This window comes from Podarcis erhardii (assembly GCF_964252035.2).
Source record: "Podarcis erhardii genome assembly, chromosome: 5".
Classification (NCBI taxonomy): Eukaryota; Metazoa; Chordata; class Lepidosauria; order Squamata; family Lacertidae; genus Podarcis; species Podarcis erhardii.
The window spans coordinates 53,319,398-53,339,101 of NC_138509.1; the positions used below are offsets into that span (position 1 = coordinate 53,319,398).

The 19,704-nt window shown below is 44.3% G+C and overlaps 1 protein-coding gene and 1 long non-coding RNA gene across 4 annotated transcripts in view; both read right to left on the minus strand.

Moving 5' to 3' along the window:
• Positions 1 to 18,667, minus strand: part of MXI1 (MAX interactor 1, dimerization protein) — an 81,419-nt gene extending 62,752 nt beyond the window's left edge. The window contains exons 1-2 of one of the 3 annotated variants that reach the window (XM_081863455.1): positions 18,265 to 18,667; positions 912 to 1,044 (exon numbers count right to left, since the gene is read on the minus strand). In XM_081863455.1, the coding sequence (XP_081719581.1) occupies positions 912 to 1,044; positions 18,265 to 18,508 (377 nt within the window). In that variant the 5' untranslated portion in view covers positions 18,509 to 18,667. Of the gene's footprint in view, positions 1 to 911; positions 1,045 to 1,480; positions 2,229 to 18,264 lie in introns of those variants that run through there. The other 2 variants (XM_081863454.1, XM_081863456.1) reach the window with 2 other exon arrangements.
• Positions 12,357 to 16,047, minus strand: LOC309342680. Its single transcript, XR_014156986.1, has 2 exons — positions 15,928 to 16,047; positions 12,357 to 14,929 (listed from the first exon to the last, which is right to left on the minus strand). It is a non-coding gene; the product is annotated as an uncharacterized lncRNA (long non-coding RNA).
• Positions 18,668 to 19,704: the final 1,037 nt, after the last annotated feature.

The following is a 19,704-nucleotide window of genomic DNA, read 5'->3' on the forward strand; positions in this document are numbered from 1 at the left end:
AATGATTACGCGCCACTTGGGTAACTTTGGACAAGTTGGTTTAAGTATATTCAACAGAGAGCAATAGAATGAATTTATTTCAGTAAAATGCAACCACCAAAATCAAATTACAAGTGAAACCTTCCAACTAAAGCAGTCCACGAGGCTTCAGAAATATTATCTTTATTGAAAAGGACTGTGCAGGTCTTTTTTTTTTTAAAGATTGCAAGAACTTGTTGACAACTCACTACTGCATAATGCATACCACATGAGGCATACAAAGCAGGTTTCTACATTACACTATTAGCAATAGATTCACATAGTGATAGGTAGTTTAGTATTATGTGGTCATACTACTACTACACAGAAGTAACACAAAGCAAAGTACATCAAGGGGCACCTATAATTTCTTAGGGAAATGTTTCAGCAAATACAGCTAGATCTAGAACTGCAGGTACGTATGCACTCTCCAAAACAATATTTAGGCTACAATCCTAACAAACTTACCAAGGAATAAGCTCCATGGAACACAGTGGGACTCATTTCAGAGGTAACACGCATAGGATCAGGCTCAAAACCAAAGTTAGTTTCCCTAGAGCAAAATCATCCTTGCTTAGAAAAGCCTTCAGTGAGAATGAAGGATGGAAAGTTACATAAAAGCAGCATGGCACAACCTGCAGAAGCTGAGGCATTACATAGCCAGCTCGCTCTGCTGGATTTAAAGAGCCAGCTACCACAACAGCATGTTGGGAAATTTTTCTATTAAAAGGCACAAGCCTACAGATTATCAAGGACTGAGAGGAAGTGAGATCGCAGAGAAAAGGAAACTGAATACCAGAAGTTGCAAGCAAAATACAGCCTATTGTGCCTGATGGGCTTACAAAGGATCACAAAAGCTTTTTTTTTTTTTTTTTACTCCCTGCAATTGGTACCTGTTAGCAGTGCCCGTGCTGCTCCCTCCGCTGCTATGCTTTCTTGCCCGGCTCAGCCTCTGCGGTGGCTTTGGGTCCTGCAGTCCAAGGCTCGGCATGGAGGGGAAGGTCGAGGCATAACCATGCTCACACTCTGCAGAAATCACCAGCAAACGGGAAAGAGAAGGGTCAGTCAAGAGGGAACAAAACAGTAGGTTCCAAGGACACATGGACTTAGGCAGGAAGCTTTAGCGAGCCCAGAGAGAAGTCCTCAGGAAGTGGCTTCAAACCACCCAGAACTCTGGCGGGACACAGGGGCTACAGACAACAAGCCACCTGTCCGAGGGGAGAGCCCAGAACATAGCAGGCAAATGCTTGGGATGGCATGCCAGCAGTGCCTAGACTCTGCCATTTGAGGGGGGGGGGCATCTCTCCACCCTATTTATCTAAAGCATGTGAGCCTGCTCACCCTCCCCCTTTCCCCCAAGCCCTCCCCAAACACCCCATTCATTAAAAAGGAGAGAGAGAACAATTCCCCCTTATGGGGGACGTGTCACTCCAATCCCCACCCCCTTCCTCAATCCAGTTACCTCTCTCTCTGCGCTCCAGGTATTCAGCTGCCTCCAGAAGGCGCTGGATGTTAATCATCTCCACCCGTTCCATAGCCCCTGGGCTGGATGAGGCCGCTTGCCAGCCCCTGGGCACTCTTAGATCTTCTCCTGGAGAGTTGAGAGGAAGGACTCCCCGCTCTCCCCTTTTACAGCAAGGGTGGCAACAACTCTGCTTCCTCTTACCGGGAGGGGACGGGCACAGGGCAGCAGGCGAAGCGGTACTAAGGGGCTGGGGGGTCCCTTCTGATGCCTCCGGGAAGTTTGATCAGCGAGACCAAGACATGGAGAGGATCTAACAACTCCTGCCGTAGTTGCCCCTGGACCCTGCCCACATCCTACCTCGAGAGCCTGGCGCTCAGTCTGCTACCCCCCTTCTTCATCCCCTGGTCAAGGAGCACCGATCCTGCCCGCGACCCCCCAGTCCTGATCCTTGGCTCTCGGGTGCTCTTCCCCCCTTCTCCGCCGATCTTGCCCCGCGCCTTCCCCTCCCTACACGCCGAGTCCCACCATCGATCCCTCCTCCGACCTCTCCGTCAGCCTTGCCCCGCTAGTCCTGCATCCTTGCTCGCCGCCGCTGCCCGCTCCTTCCCTTGACCCTACACCTTCCCTCTCCACCTCGGGGCTGCCCCTGCATCCATGGTCCAAGCCCTGTTCCCTGGGATCTGGCGGCCGTTTTCTCTCCGCCTCCTGCAGCAGATCCTGTAGGTCCCTGCCTCTTTCACAGTTTGTTTACCTCTGGTTAGAAATCATGGGAGGCGGGGGGAGGGGACACTCACACACGCGCACGCACGCACACACACACACACACATATGAGAAGACTCTGCCGCGGGGCCGCTTGGGAAATGTAGTTTCCCTGCCTGCGCTCTCCCTTCAAGGGCGGGGAGCGTGCACGGGAGCAGCAATAGCAATGGCATTGTGGGAAGCCTCTTGCCTTCCGCGTTGCGCGCACCCTTTCGTGGCTGGACGAAAGCGGCTACAGCAGCGAGGCGATCATCGCCGAGGCAGGCTGGCTTCATTCGCCCACCCTCCTTCCCGTTGCACCCCTGCGATTTTTTTTTGGGGGGGGCAGGAATGGGGGAAGCCCCTTCCTCGTTATTTAACACAATCCGAGATCTAGGCTCAGTGAGACCTTTTAAGTAATGCAGGCGAGTTTCTTTCCGCCAAGACGCTCGTTGAAGGAAATCGCTTGCATTTTCAAGTGTCACTCGCACTTTGTGCAAATTAAGCCCCTAACTTGCACAGAACAGCTTAGGAGCCAGAGCCTATCTGGGTCTACTCGGATTAAGCGCCACTGATTTTAGTGGGACTTGCTCCCAAGTCAGTGTGCACGGAATTGTGACACAAACGTGTGTGTATGGGGAGGGGTGACATTACAAGACTGCATATGATCTGTATTGCTTTTACTGTATTTTTATTTTTTAAAAAAGCATTTTAATGCCTGCCGTCAAAACTACAAAATTCTGCTCTTGCAACTCTTCGAGCAGACGCCGGAAGTCAGTTTCGCTGAGATCAGTGGGACTTATTTCGAAGTAAACACATTTTTGATTGGACGAAAATCCTTCACCTCATGTTCCCTATGTGGCAGAGCTGTCCGGTAAAAACGCGGTAGTAGGAGGGTTAGTCTGGATGGGGACCCTGCTGTTAATCCACCCGAGGTGGTGTAAAAAGCACAAGGTCAAACGTATTCAGAATCAGCACTGCCAAATCTCAGCTTCTGGAGTCTTATCAGGACAGGAATATCTCAGCCTAGAACTGCCCACTCTGTTTGCATGAAAGGCTCCCACTTAGGAGGGCTGATTTGTCTCCATGCCAGTCTGATAGGTGGTTTGTTGCTGCTGGCCAGCGTCATCTGAAGCGTTATCAAGTATTTTAATTTTTGACTGGTGATCAAAGATCCCTGGTTATTTCATCGGTGGGAGCAGAGGAACGGTTGATGGAAAGCAAGCATGCACCCTTCTCACAAGTGGTCCTTTCCTTCACCCACCCCCTACCACTTTGCCAGACCCCTGTAATTATTTCAAGGAGATGCACTTTTCATATTCAGATTATTCCCAAATAATCAACTGAAAATTAAAAGAAGGCTGAATACCTAAGCAGGCTTACTACTTGAAAGCTAATTCCATCAAAATCAATTGGACTAACAGCACAAGCCTAACCAATGGCTACTTATATATAAGCCCTATTGAATTCAATGGAATTTACTTCCAGGTAAACAGGATTAGAATTGCAGCCTTACTTAAGAGAAAATAGGTTTAGGACGAGAGTGTTAATGTGAGTGTTTCTCTTCAATATACAGTGGTACCTCGGGTTAAGTACTTAATTCGTTCTGGAGGTCCGTTCTTAACCTGAAACTGTTCTTAACCTGAAGCACCGCTTTAGCTAATGGGGCCTCCTGCTGCTGCCATGCCGCCAGAGCACAATTTCTGTTCTCATCCTGAAGCAAAGTTTTTAACCTGAGGTACTATTTCTGGGTTAGCGGAGTCTGTAACCTGAAGCATATGTAACCCGAGGTACCACAGTAATGTAAGGAGAAAGCTCACTCTCACCCCCAAGTTTTATTCTTCAGTGTGGCAGCATGTACACTTCGGAATTCCCTGCTCATTGATATTAGGCAAAAGTTTTTGCTGTACTGTTTGTTTGTTTGTTTGTTTGTTTAACAAGCTACCCAGGCATATATTTTAATATGTAACTTTAGTTTGCAATTCATATTTTTAAGTGCTGGTTTTATTTCTGTTTTTAATTTTTTCAGCTTAACCTTTTTTAACACCTGATTTTATTGGTAATTTTAATGTAGATGTTTTAGGTAAGCTGCTTACAGGTTTGGATCATTAAGTATCTAAATCCTGTTATAGAAATAAATTTCAGAAGTCCACTTTTCTGCTTCTATGCCCCCCCCCCATCCTTTTTATTGGTGCTGCCATTGTTGCCACTCTAGAAATGCAATAATAGGCCAGATTGAACTAACCTGTTCTGCAAGTTGATTAAAATTCAGCTAATCAAACATCAGCAAATAAAAACAAAGAAAAGAAAAACATTAGAAGTTATAAACTGATCCACCTAGGCTAACAAAAAATGCAACATAAACTGTCACACAAAAGCAAGAGTAACATCATACTTTTATTAGGAACAAAATGTTTAGGGGTACTCTCATTTTCCTACTCACATTGAAATACTGCCCCTCAGTGAAGGCAAACTTAGATTCACAAAATGTTTAGGGGTATGTGTACCCCTGCATTCCCCCAGAAAAAAGCACTGGTAATAGTTGAAGACAGAATGATGGGGAGGACATGCTGTGCAGAAGTACAGGACAATCCTATACATGTTTCCTTATTCAGAAGTAAGACTTCCTATGTTTGATGCGTCTTACTCCCAGGTGAGTGTGCATAGGATTGCAGCCTTAATTAAGTTAGACCAGGCTTCATGCAAAGGATCTCAGGTTGTCCCAAAAACTGTAGGGACAGAGAAGCACAGCTGTTGTCTCTGCAAAAATATAAACGCTAGCAGTTCTTCAGGCATGCCTCTAGCTCTAATTGCAAGACAGAAGGAAGAAGCAAAGGAATATAGTATGCAGTAATCCTTGCGTTTGCAAAGCTGGAGATTTTATTTTATTTTTTAAGTAGGGAAATGTGTATAAAAGTATAGTGGGTACACAGTAAAGGAAGAATCACAAGTGGATCGTGCAATTCTAGGATCCTGGGCAAGTGAATTAGTTATTTATTTAGTATTTCATAAAAAGCTCCTAACATACCTGCAGGAATGTGGCTTGGGCAAACTCAAAACAACCCAGGACTGTGCCCTGCATGGAGCAGGAGCTTGGACAAGATCCCCTACAATGGTGGGAAGCCTTGGGCCCAGGAGCTATATAAGGCTCTCCAAGCCTACACTCCAGTCCTGCGCTTTTGCCTGGCCGGAATGTGTCCATCTTGTGTGCCTGGATAAAAGACTAATACATTTGAAGCACATTCAAAGCACATTCTTTCCCTCAAAGAATTCTGGGCACTGGAGTTTGAGGGTTGCTGGGAATTCTAACTCTGCAAGGGGTAAACAGTGCCCAGAATTTTTTGAAGATAAGAATGTGCTTTAAAAGTGCACACTGTGTACAGAGTGTATTGTGTGTAGACACGTGGATGGGTGACTCCCTGGAAACCACACGTAAGCTGCCTTGGGGTTCATGACAGAAGAAAGGCGGGGTATAAATGTCATAAATCTTCATTGCAGGAAAGTACCCAGCCGAACAAAGGTAAGAGTCCATTGCTCTGTTGCTTTTGCTGGCCCTGCCCAGCACTGGCATGCAACTCCTGGAGCGTTGTCCATGAAGGCATGTAGCCCTTGAGCTGAGAAATATTTATTTATTCAATGCATTTATATGCCACCTTCTATTCAAAACATTCGAGGCAACCCACAACAATAAAAAATGCAAAGCCATTCAGATGATTACAATTCAAAAATAAATATGTCACCACCCAAAGAACCAAACTAAAATACAGCAAGCTCATACTAACGAGCCTCAAAGGCCTAGGAGAACAAGTGAGTTTTCAACAAGAGCTGAAAGCACATCACTGTTGGTGCATGCCTTACTGCCTGCTCCAGACAAACAAGGTCCTTTCCCCTTCTAAAAGTCTATAATTTCAGCAAGTGTTGGGGGCATCAAGGGAGGAGACAACTATGGCTAAAAATGTAAAGCACCCCCCCCCAAATAATCCTGGGAACTGTAGTTTAAGGGTACTGGGAGTTGTAGCACTTCAGGGAGGGAACTACAGTTCCCAAGATTCTTGTCAGGGGGTGCTTTAAATGTTTGGTGTGTACACAGCCTATATCTTTGATTAGGATTTTCAAATGTTGGTCTGCATTCCTTAGCCCAGAAAATATGAAGGCCCGTGAAGAGTTCTAGTGATGAAGCTAAGAGGGTTTGGTCCTGAGCAGTGCTTAGAAGGGAGATCATGTGGGAATTCCCACCGCTGTCGCCTTGTGCAGATAGCATTTTATTTGTGTGAAGGGCCAAATGTAATTGTGCCATCTGGCCCTGCCCCTTGGCATGCACTAATGAGCACATAGACTGGCATGAACCTGTGCCCTATTTCCCGTGCACAGATCATGTTGCAGGAGCCGAAGTGCATTGGGTTCTATGCACCCCAACACATAGAAGTTGATCTCACCAATAAGGCACGGCAAACTATCACAATACCTATCACAATGCATAGAAAAAATGTTATCAAGGGTGGGGTGGTTGTCTGATCACTTTGGCAGAAAAGTGGGTTACAAATTAGATGGCATTTAGTACCCTGTAAAACTGACTGTAGGTGAATGCCATCCAGTTTCATGACTGTCTTCTAGGACGGGTCTTAACTGCAGAAAGTCACTCTCCTACTAAATGAGCAAAACAGTCTTCTGTCAAAGTGTTCACTGTTGCCTTTCCCTTCAGTTCTCATATCATAGGGATTGGATCGCCAACATGCTGGCTTTCCGTAACAGGGCACACGGTTCAACATCTCATGACGCAGACCTGAGAGATGCAAGGTGCAGACTGAGTGAAAGTGTCCATCCAAACCAAGGGTAACCATGTCTGGGATTGATGGGGCTGGAGTCCAACAACATCTGGAGGGCCCATCCCTCTTCTATAGACAAATTACACTGTGGTGTGGTTGCTAGATTCACAACAACAATCCAGTGAGTTGGAATTATCTGCCAAAATGTTTGTGCCATCAGTGAAAGGTTCAAAGCTACATCAGGGTGTCTCATGATGCTGACTAATCCATAACCCCTCCCCCCCTCCCAGGAACTGTATGTAAACAATTGCCTTTCAAGCTCAGCTCCTCATCTGGAAAGTTGGGCCATTTTTTGGAGTTTTCTGAGATTGAAGGAAATAATGGCTGTAAAATTTGCTTAGCAAAAGTGCTATATTTCTCCCCACACCCAGAAAACACAGTTAGGCTGTGGAGGAGGGGCGTTGTTCGGAGGTATTTTGGAATTTTACTTCTCACATCAACTTTTCGGTTGAGCTTTCTTCTGTAAACATCAACCACGGCAAATAATGCAGCCCCCCCCCTTTTAAATGAACTTCTCATCATTTCCTTGGAAAGTCTTGTGACAGCTTGTTAAAAACCTCTCGTATCACAAGACACACACCACAGCAAAGTAACCATCGAATGGAAAGTCAGAGTACCCTCGAGAAGTACAGATCAGGTCACAGTCAGGGAGAAGAAGAGAGCACCTTTTATGGGTAATGATGTCCTTGTCAGTTCATTCTTTGGCTTTCACTGCATGCCACTTGGCAGCTTTGACACCAATGGGCTGCCTCTTCCCACTTGACCTTTTAAGAAAGGGGCTGTTTACATCTTATTAATGGCCACTTCAGCACCCAACCCCTTCCATCTCTTAACAAGATCCTGAATCCAAGGAAAGACCTCCATAGCAAATTCCTGTTCATAAGCACAAACTCAAATTGTCAACACACCAAACTGAAGAAGCAGGCTCTGGTTTATCTTAAGATAATGAAAGAAAGGTGTTTTCTTATGAAAACACTTTCCCAAACTTTATATATGGAAATAACCGCACTTGGTTTCAGAGACGCTGGGCAATATCCTGTTTTTATCATACTTGGAGCAGACCCAGTGAAATAAACAATTCTACAAGTATTACTTAGCTGGATGTCAGTCACACTTTCTGAAGCAATGCTTGTCACTAACGTGCATTGATAAATATGTCTAAATAATTAATACTTTGTGTAATTAGGGCATAGAATCATAGAATCATAGAGTTGGAAGAGACCACAAGGGCCATCGAGTCCAACCCCCTGCCAAGCAGGAAACACCATCAGAGCACTCCTGACATATGGTTGTCAAGCCTCTGCTTAAAGACCTCCAAAGAAGGAGACTCCACCACACTCCTTCGCAGCAAATTCCACTGTCGAACAACTCTTACTGTCAGGAAGTTCTTCCTAATGTTTAGGTGGAATCTTCTTTCTTGTAGTTTGGAACCATTGCTCCGTGTCCGCTTCTCTGGAGCAGCAGAAAACCTTTCTCCCTCCTCTATTTGACATCCTTTTATATATTTGAACATGGCTATCATATCACCCCTTAACCTCCTCTTCTCCAGGCTAAACATGCCCAGCTCCGTTAGCCTTTCCTCATAAGGCATCATTTCCAGGCCTTTGACCATTTTGGTTGCCCTCCTCTGGACACGTTCCAGTTTGTCAATGTCCTTCTTGAACTGTGGTGCCCAGAACTGGACACAGTACTCCAGGTGAGGTCCGACCAGAGCAGAATACAGTGGCACTATTACTTCCCTTGATCTAGATGCTATACTCCTATTGATGCAGCCCAGAATTGCATTGGCTTTTTTAGCTGCCGCGTCACACTGTTGGCTCATGTCAAGTTTGTGGTCAACCAAGACTCCTAGATCCTTTTCACACGTACTGCTCTCAAGCCAGGTGTCACCCATCTTGTATTTGTGCCTCTCATTTTTTTTGCCCAAGTGCAATACTTTACATTTCTCCCTGTTAAAATTCATCTTGTTTGTTTTGGCCCAGTTCTCTAATCTGTCAAGGTCGTTTGAAGTGTGATCCTGTCCTCTGGGGTGTTAGCCACCCCTCCCAGTTTGGTGTCATCTGCAAATTTGATCAGGATGCCCTTGAGTCCATCATCCAAGTCGTTGATAAAGATGTTGAATAAGACCGGGCCCAAGACAGAACCCTGTGGCACCCCACTAGTCACTCTTCTCCAGGATGAAGAGGAACCATTGATGAGCACCCTTTGGGTTCGGTCAGTCAGCCAGTTACAAATCCACTGAGTGGTAGCATAGTCAAGTCCGCATTTTACCAGCTTCTTTACAAGAATATCATGGGGCACCTTGTCAAATGCCTTGCTGAAATCAAGGTAGGCTACATCCACTGCGTTCCCTTCATCTACCAGGCTTGTAATTCTGTCAAAAAACGAGATCAGGTTAGTCTGACATGACTTATTTTTCAGAAATCCATGCTGACTATTGGTGATCACAGTATTCCTTTCTAGGTGCTCACAGACTGTTTGCTTAATGATCTGCTCCAGAATCTTCCCTGGTATTGATGTCAGACTGACTGGGCAGTAATTATTTGGGTCCTCTCTTTTCCCCTTTTTGAAAATAGGGACAACATTTGCCCTCCTCCAGTCTGCCGGGACTTCGCCTGTTCTCCAGGAATTCTCAAAGATGACTGCCAGTGGTTCTGAGATCACATCTGCCAGTTCTTTTAATACTCTTGGATGCAGTTCATCTGGCCCTGGAGACTTGAATACATCTAAACTAGCTAAGTATTCTTGTACTATCTCCTTAGTTATTCTGGGCTGTGTTTCCTCTGCTGAATCATTTGCTCCAAATTCTTCAGGTCGGGCATTTTTTCTTTATCGGAGAAGACTGAGGCAAAGAAGGCATTGAGGAGTTCAGCCCTTTCTGTGTCCCCTGTTTGCTGTGCACCCTGTGTGTAATCTTTTACCCTTGATACCAAAGGATATAACAAAATTCCACTACCATGAATATATGTGTAAACACTCCACCACTATTTTCCGTTTGTTGCTTTGGGTCTATGATACATATGCTTCAACGTCCAAGATAAGCCTCTATGGCTATAACAGCAGGAGGCCTCAAAGTCCACATAAATGCATAATACTGTTCAGATACCAATTTAACCTGAGAATAATATTGCAGCGGCGTTCCATAGGGATGCTTCAGCCACACACATATTGTTCAGTGTTATCAGGGGGACCAGAGGAAAAAGGACGAGAAGCCACTACAATTGCTAACCTGCCTTATTCTTAGACAAGCAGAAAAACGAGGAAAGCATAATTTAAAAACCTTTCAGTGTACTTGCAACTAGTGATTCCCAAGGGCAGAAAGCAGCATGGATGAGATTCAAATGATTTCCTGGCGGCCGGTTGGAAAGCAAAGTGATTTGGAGAAGAGTGCGTAGCACCTCTGCAGGTATCAAGTTCATTCCATGTTGGTCAACTGTGAAAGCTAAGCATGACATCTGGATTCTGATAACAAAACAATTTTGCCCCTCGCTGTCCTGCCTGCCCTTCTGCTGCAGCAGACACATTCCTGTTGTCTTTCCTTTAAACCCTTCATTTATCTGCCTTCTTAATCAGGTTTGCCAACTCCTGATGCTCAGAAAAGCAAGTCAACTCTCATCCTCATCCAAATTGCAAGAGAGGCTTATATATTATGTGATCTAAAATAATACATTTTAGATTGCTTTTTATTTGCCATCTGGTTTCTGAGCCTTTAGGCTACACTGAGGTCAGACATTTTATTTTTTTTATTTTTACTGCAGATACATGGTGAAGAAGAAAAAAGGAAAAGGTAATAATGGATGAGATGAAGTTGAAGCACTTTCATACATACAAGGAAAAACAATAAAGAGAATGAACTCAAGCTACAGTGAACTTGAACTATGCTACCTCATTCTAATAGCAACACTTGCAACTTACCACCAACTAGAAATTAATACTTCGACTGATGCGTACAGAATAAGTGAGATGCTTCTGATAAAAGAACATAAACAATGCTTTTCTTTATATATTCTCTGAACAGCACAAAAACGGCTTACAGACCAAAAGCGTTTAGTTAAATGCATGCTGAATGCCACAGACACTCAACCTTATTTCCTATGTGTGTCCTTATTTTATCATTCTACCTCTGTCATAGCAAAATGAATCTTTAAATAGTTAATTTGGGGAACACCCAATGTATTTTCACAAACATGAAAAATAGCCATGGGGGTATGCCAGTGGTTGAGCGCTCTTCATAGAGGGGTCTTTGGAGCTCCTTCCTCAGGGCTACTTCATCTGTTATGGCCTCAAAGGGGGGTTGGTGCTAAAATCTTATTGATATGGCAGACCTCCACATGGAGTGCATACAGACACCCAACTGACCACAGTGTAAATCTGCTAATTTCTTAAATGTATGCTTAGGTACACCAATATAGAGGACCATGGCTGGTTGGCTTTGTAGTATTCTGCTACTCTACCCCATTACTGACTTGTTCTGCTACTATACATACTATCCATGCATTGCCCTAGTGTTGTTTTCTCACCATTTCCTGATTCTTTCTTTAGGGGAAAATATGGTTAATTCTGTCCCCGTAGTCTTAAAAAGTTTATTCATACTGATCATTGTGTTGTTTTGACCAAGTCCACAGAACATTGTCTCCTCTCTCTCTCTTTCTCCACCCCCTCCCTCTCTCTGTCTCAGAAGTTGTTCTCTTTCTCTTCTTAGGGGTAAAAGCCCAGGATTTAAAAAGAAGATTCTGCTGCATTTAAACCTGTGCAGCAGTGGGGCTGTCAGGGCAGAAGTCCTGGGTGCCAAACAGCAAAAAATGTACAGGGGGCCCTGTAAAGGTATTAATCTCAGGATTATTATTTTTTTTAAAAAAGAAACACCACCACCTAGCTGCGCCATTGCTATGAAGCCTTCTGTTGCGTTGCTACTAAACTTGTGATGTGTTGTTTTAGATTATCCATGCCTTATTTTGTATGCATGTTGTTAGTTTTTTAAATCCACTGTTGTGATGTGTGCATATGCATGCATTTCCAGAAGCAAATGTGACCTTTGTAGGAACTTTCTTCTGCTATATTAGCACCAAGTTAATGCTGGCACAGTTTTTCATGGTTGGTTCCTTATCCCACATAGTCTACATGCTTATGATGACCAATGCCTGAAGAATATAGATCAGCCTCCCACAACCTGATGCGTGGCTGTGTTGTTAAGGCTGATGGGAGCTGAAGTCCAAAATAATCCAGAGGGCATTAGGTTGAGGAAGTCTGATGTATATGTTATGGCCTATCACAATCTGAATGAAAACAAAATGGAAATGAACAATCATAAAATAGTATTATGTTTATTATTACTTTGCAATTAAGATTGATCATGGGCACACACACTTCACCCAGCCCTCGTTATGAAAAACTTCATCAAACACACCAAAAGTCCTGTTAGAAATATCTTTTTAAGCAAATACTTCAGAAAACTGCAAAGATTTAAATCTTTCAAAACACATAAAAGCACTTAGAACAGAAATCAAAACAGAGCATAACATAATGTTGAAAAAGCAGGAAAGGCATGGTACTTCTTGAGGAACCACTCTAGCTACCAGAGCTTGTAGCGCAAAGCAAAAACCTTTTCTGCTCACTGTCGTCAGCTATGGATTATGACTATTGATGAAAAAATTACCAAGTGGTAAATTTAAGGAAACCTCTTGCACTAGAATAAGGTCCACAACCTCCGCTACAAATCTGTAAAGATGGTAGAGGTGGGGAATCACGCCACATTCTTTTTTAAAAAACAGATCCTTCCCCCCCAAAAACCTTGCAATTAGATGCTAGTTGCATATATACTGGACCATGGTGTTGGTAACATCTGAAAAATGCTTAACTTCATCCATGATTGAACCTAACTGTATGTATGCCAGGACCATCACACAGTCTACAAGAATCCCCATGTTGAAGCCAAGCCATGTGGATGGCAGCTCCCACATGGGCTGACACTAGATTACAACGTATGAAGTGGATTTTAATCTTGGGATTAATCTTTGGGAAACGGTGAGTTATTGTTGAATGGTACAATGGCTAAGAATCACTGTGGTGTTATTATTTTGCTTTATCTGTAGTCCATGTGGTTTTTGTGTGAATTGTCTTACTTCTATGCTTTATGTACACATGCTCAGAAGGTTCCATGGCTCATTTGTACTACACAATTATAGCACTGGTCTTAAGGATGCATGAGAAAGAAACTTTGGTGTCACTTGTCAGCCAAAAGGCTATATGGCTGGCATTTAGCAGTTGCAGAATCAAGGATTCCAGCTTGGGGGGCCCTCCAAACATTTTTCATTATGTTGGAGGGGTGTCAATACCATTTATTTAAGCAAAATACTCCTGCCGCAGAAATCATTATGTAAAGCACATTTCTAGACATTGGGGGATTAAAAAGAGAAGCAGGAGCCATGGTGATCTGATGTGGTCCAACTTTTTATCAACCATGGAAGCCACAAAGCTCAGAGACTAGCACTGGTGTACCACTGGCACCACAGTAGCGCTTCTGATGATGCCACATTTTTAGAAAGATCACTGAGTCTTGTGACACCTTGAAGGCTTACAGATTTATTACAGGAATAGCTGTAATGGGCTACAGACTATGTGGGCCACAGAATAAAAACATTTATTAGTCATTTAAGATGCCACAAGACTCTTTGTTGTTTTATAACAGACTAACGTGGCTTCCCTTCTGGAAATCATTAAGGTCATGTAAAAATCATCTTGAGACAATCTCCCAAGAGGGTGAAAAGACCTTACTGATATGCTGATAGGCTGGCTAGCAAAGCATGTAGGGTATAATTATTATTGTATTGCTAACCTAAAAAAAACCATTTCAAGTTTGAGAAATCATCTCATAATGAACATATGGATATATCCTTAAATGTTTGCAGCCAGTAATGCCAATGCCTCTCTCAATCATACATTTTTAAAATACAGATATTCTTCTCTCTCCATTATGGGTGCTTTGTATTGTTTCCATTTTGATCTACAATGCAAACACACATGTTGAAGTTACAATGATCTTGTCCTGCAACTGGGGATTCCTTTCTGTAAAAATGTTTAGGCCTGAGATGTTTGTTTAAAACACATGCCCAAGTATTATGCTTCTTGCAAAATGAACTAAACTAGTATGATGATTACCATTATTGTGAATTATGCCAGTGCTGGGCTTTATAAAATTAATGCAAATATTGCCCTCAAGCAGTAGCCTGCGTGCAGAGACAATGACATATGGTGTATGAGAATCAGAAGATGAAATGGAACTGAGCTCTCCTGTTCCAATGTGAGTTATAAACAGGCACTAGAAAAGTGAAAATGATAAATATTTTATATAAGGGAGGGGAAAGACAGTGCACAAGCCAAGTGCAACCTGCCATAAAAAATTGAAATGATAATATTGATGTTAAGTCAGAGTTACTTTTTCTTTCTTCGCTGCCTTTAATTATGCATTTATTTATTTTGCAAAGTAATTGCACACTGTTGTTTTAGTGGACTGGAACGGTCGTCTCTCTACATATCACAAAGAAGCCATGCTTTGCAAGGTGATTTAATTTGCATTGTATATATATACATCCTAAAAGAAACTGCGGCTTTCCCGAAAGTCCTATTTACTGGTCCGTATGGGGGCGGGGAGCGGGGATGGCACTACCAATCTGCAGCTAGTAAACAAGAGGTGAGCGCAAATCTGCGCCTGCCCTCCGCACGAAGGTTTACGGTAGAGCACTGGCTTCACAAAGCCTTTGATGTGCCAAAAATTCAAAAGCAAAGCGAAGTGCGACAGAAGCCTGAAAACATCCTGGAAAAAACTTCCAATCTTTTATCAAGGCCTATGAGTTTCTGGTATCTTGACGGGCATAAATCCAGCTGGTGGAAAAATAAACAGAGAGGAAAGCCTTTCAAACAGAAATAACTTTTACTGCCTGGCACAGCACCCGCCCCATCTGTGCCCCAAGGAAGGAGGACACGGAGCATTTTCTGGGCGGCCTGAGCGTGCTCTCCTTCGGGAGAAGCAGGGAGCCCGCAGATAAAGGATTTCATCACTTGCTTTGCAATCCTGCAGGAATTTACGAGGGGCTCTGCCATTCTCTGCCTCGCCGCGCAGGCAGGGGAAAAGGCTGCATCTCGCGGCACCCCTTCCTGCCCTTGCCGCGGCTGCGCTTCTTCGCCTTGGCGAGGAGGGCGCCGGCCCCTTTAAGCGGAGACTATGACATCACCCGACCACAACTCCCAACAAGGACACCCTCTCGGCTGCAGGCGCCTCCCCTTGATCTCCAGGCTCAGCAACGCGTGACGTCATAGGGATGAAGGGGCGCCCCCATTGGCGGAGAGGCCCGGGATAGCCGCGCCTTCCGAGTTAGAGCGGGGCCAATCAGAGGAGAGGAGTTTGTCTCCATGTGGAAACCATGTGGTTCTGAGCAGGAGGAGGAGCCGGGGCTGATTATACTGTAACCCAGCCAGGCGGATCAGAGTGCAGCCGAGGCAGCCCCGGCGTTTGCATTGCTGATGAAACTTCGGGGGGGGGGGAGAGAGGCGGGGGCTGCGCGTGGACGCTGCCCAAGTCCTCACGCCTTGTTTGTGTGTATGTGTTTTTTTAAAGAAGTTGTACAAAATGGCATTGGATAAGCGCATTTTAAAAAGTTTTAGTGAAGCAGAGCTGCATGCGCGGGGGGGGGGGGGGCTGCAGCACTGTTGTTTGCAAATGCAGGCGGTGGAGAGAAGAGAAGCCAGCATCTGCTCCTCAGCATTTTCTAACCGTGCACAAGGTGTGATAAATCCAGAGTAAACCGAGAAAGATGCTTGTTCCCCGAAGGGGTGGGGTGGGGGACGCGCACGTGATTTCCCTGGAGGAGATTACAACTCACCAAACCGACAGCCCCACAGACTTTCAAATCGGGTCCAGTGGGACTGCAGTGTTATTCCACGGAGGCGTTATGAATACTCGTATTGCTTTCTGAAGCCAGTGCATTGCTGCTGCTGCCGCCTCTCCATTTACCCAAGTAGCTTGGAGAGCGTCCCCAAAAATTCGGGATAATCGAAAAGTTCGCATTAATGAGAGTGCTGCTGTTTACATCAAGTTTCATATTTATATAGGCCTTCCTGCAGGAGACACCTGGCGAATTCAAAATAAATAAGGCTGTAGGAGGAGGACATAATGGAGGCGAGGAGTGTTCCTACCGCATATGCCTTGCTGATTCAAAGAGAATATAAAAATAAACCATTAAACTGACAGCAACATTTAACAACACGCAGATCTTCCGCTGTAAGCAAAATTACTGTTTTGAGTTCAACTACTGTCAGCACCGACAGCCCATGTAAGATAACTGGCGGGGCTACTTCTACAGAACTAGCAAGACAATGCGTAGGTTGCTGCGTTGATGTAATCCCTTGTTTTCTCTCTTTCTTTGGCATTGGATGAGGTCTTTTTAGAAAGCTTGGAAGAGGTTTTTTAAATTCTCTGGAGGGAAACTGATACTGTATTTTGGTGCAGGTTTGCTTTTGTAAGCTCAGAAAGAGAGAGGCGAGCCTGACCCAGTTATGTACACCACCTTCACCTGCACTAATGAAAGGAGGTGACCAAGAGACATGGACAGGTCCCACACGGGCCAAGTTGCCGAGAAAGAGAACTGCGGGCGCCACCCCACCCTGGCTACTTTGCTCTTCGCCTACGTGACTTCCTATTGGAAAGATAGGGAAGGTTGGGGGGTGGGATCCTGCTCCATTAATTGAGCTCATCTGCCCTGTGCGATCCGGCCGTGTCAAGCGAAGGTCCCTCCACCTGAGTCCTCAAAAGTCTGGTTGGGCGACTCAGGAGGAACAGGATTTACAAGGAAACGAGCTGCCTTCTAAAAATATTTCCATTGATGACAGCAAGGCCTTTGCCATTGCAAAGCTCGACGACCAGGAGGAGGAGGAGGAGGGAGGCTTTGTCGAGTCTTCGCCCTCCATCCTCCTCCCGGAAACAATACCCATATCCACTTATTCATTAAAAAGAGAGAGAGAAAGCGATCAACAAAGGCTAAGCGAGTTGAGCTGCAATGGAAATTTACACGGGGGGGATTGCGCGGGGGCGACAGAAGGGGGGGGGAGCGCTAGATCCGTCAGGCCCACTTTGTCCGTGGGGCCGAAACAACAAACACACAACCCAGAGACTGCTCGCAAGATGCAAATAATAAACTTAAACCTAAGGGGAGCGAGTTATTTCAACACCCCACCCCTTCTTCCCCACTGCAGGGGCTGACGCGATGCATTGCTTTATTTATTTCCCCCCTGACCTTCCTGGTACAGTAGATCACACGCCAGCGAGGTTTGGTTAAAACGATCCCCGGCTTGTTATTGTTCTAGGAGCCCCGCGCGAAGACGTTGCAAACGAGCGTTTCCCGACGGATTGTTATTTTCGCTGACGGCGACGCTAGCGAGGGGGGAGGGGTGCTGGGGCAAATCCTTTTCCACCAGAGGGGGAAGAGGGAGAAAAATACACATCTCTCTCTATTTGGCTACCCCGCTTTTGTTCCCTTTTCACTTATTATCCGGCTCGGGTTTCTGGACGGAGGAGGGAGGGGGAGGAGTGCAAGAGTTTAAAAATATAAACAAGCTCCCTCCTCCCTTTTCCTTTCTGCTTAAATCTTCGAAGTATTCCGTTTGTCTACAAGCCGAGCATAAAGTTTGTTTTGCATTGTCTCCCCTCCTCCCTCCACACCAGCCCCTAGTTGGGCCAGTTTTGTTCTCCCCCCCCCCTTTTGACACATTACCAGTCTTTTATGGGAACGGGAGATCTCAGAAAAACATGCCACAAAGATGCAAATATAACATGATGACATTGTTCTGGGTCACTTTACGGATAGCACGGCTTGTGGCTTTGCTTTGTTTCTGTTTCTAAAAAAAGAGAGAACTATACAAAAACAATGTTTTTCTAATTCGATCGGGTGTGTTTTTTTTTAATAAAAAAAATCGAAATCTCTTGGTGCATTAAAAAAGAAATACCGTATATATTTGCTGGGATGTGGTTGTAAGGGTGAAACTAACCGAGAGTTTAGCCTGATCTGGTAGCCCCGGCTCTCTCTTTCTGTCTTGTTGCATCTTCATGAAGATTTTCTTCATTTTCTGTTGTCATCGCACATGCCTGGCTCTCTTTATTTTATTTTTTATTTTTTTAAGGAGCAGCAGAAGAAGGAACCAAACATAACCAAAACTCCACTTACTTTTGTTTTCCTTCTCGATTTGCTCCAGGTAACTGGCTGCTTCCAGCAAAATCTGCACGTTCTGTAGGAAAGTGTTGATCTTCTCCATGGAGTCCTCGCTGCTGGTGTTGAAAATGTCACTGAACGGGCACCTGGACATATTATCTGCCACTGGCAGTTGCTGCTGCCGCGGCTGCCCTACGCCAGGCTCCACAGCATCCTCTTCACATTTGAATTCCTTCCTCGGCCTGCCACGTTTCCCCATTGCTTCTGCAAATGGAAACTTTGAAATTTTTAAAGCCCTTTTGGCCGACTTTCCTCCTCTTGTTGCAGTTTGTGTGAGTGTGTGAGAGAGAGTGAGTGTGTATGTCTAGGAGAGATTGAATGAATCAAGGGACCTCTTGATTCAAAGACTCCGGGCAGGTCCTAGTGCTCGTCTTTTTCCTTGTCTATTAAAAATGGGAGTTCATCTTTCTTTCTTTCTTTCTTTCTTTCTTTCTTTCTTTCTTTCTTTCTTTCTTTCTTTCCTCTGTTTTACTCAAAGGATTGAGCAGAGGTTCAACCACATTTCTTTTTTTAAAAAAAAAACCATAAACCCCTATTGGAATAAAACACATATTATCCCTGCACAGTGTTATATAGGTGAAAAAGGTTCCCTGACCCCAAGGAGCTTACAGTCTGATTCTCTGTCAAACACTGGGAGAGGGAAGTGCAGTACAAAGGTTGGGAGGGGAAAACTTGAGGAAATGGAGTTACATGATGTACGTAAAGCTGAATTACGACTGGGAATAAAGGTTAAGCCAAAGGGTGTCTACAAATAGTGGAAATAATTATAACATATTATTTTTCATTTTCTAATGAACAACACATACCTTTTCCTTTTGTCATTTCAAGTGTAAGTCACATAATCATTAAGAAACTTATACCTGGATAAGCCGGTATTATGGTGTATTGCTTTTTCTTTTTCATAATTCTGAAAAAAACCGAAACAGTGTAAATAGTGGTTGACATAGCCCACAACTGAAACAGAAGAGAAAAAAAATGGAAAAGGCTTACAAAATGGCAGTAGATGGCTATAAAATAAGGACAAACATCTCTTATTCCTAAATGTTGAAAGGCTTATTTGAGTTGTACATGGAACACTTGAGCTCTAAAAAATTGAAACATAAATATAAAATGCTTTTAAAAAACTGGGATGGGAACAGGAGGATGTTGTACACTGAATTTTCCTATTGGTGTGAATGAAATGTAGCACAACATGACAATGGTATATCAATTTTTTAAAAGTCCACAGGTATGCTGTTTAAAAAGGAATATTAAAATCTGGGACAGAAACACTGGCATCATAAGCAGAAAAACTAACACAATAATCCCCACATCTGAATTCTCTCTCTCTCTTACATTTCCCAACTGATAAGATCTTGTAGTTTGAAGACCAAGGAAATTTATTTTCCCCACAAA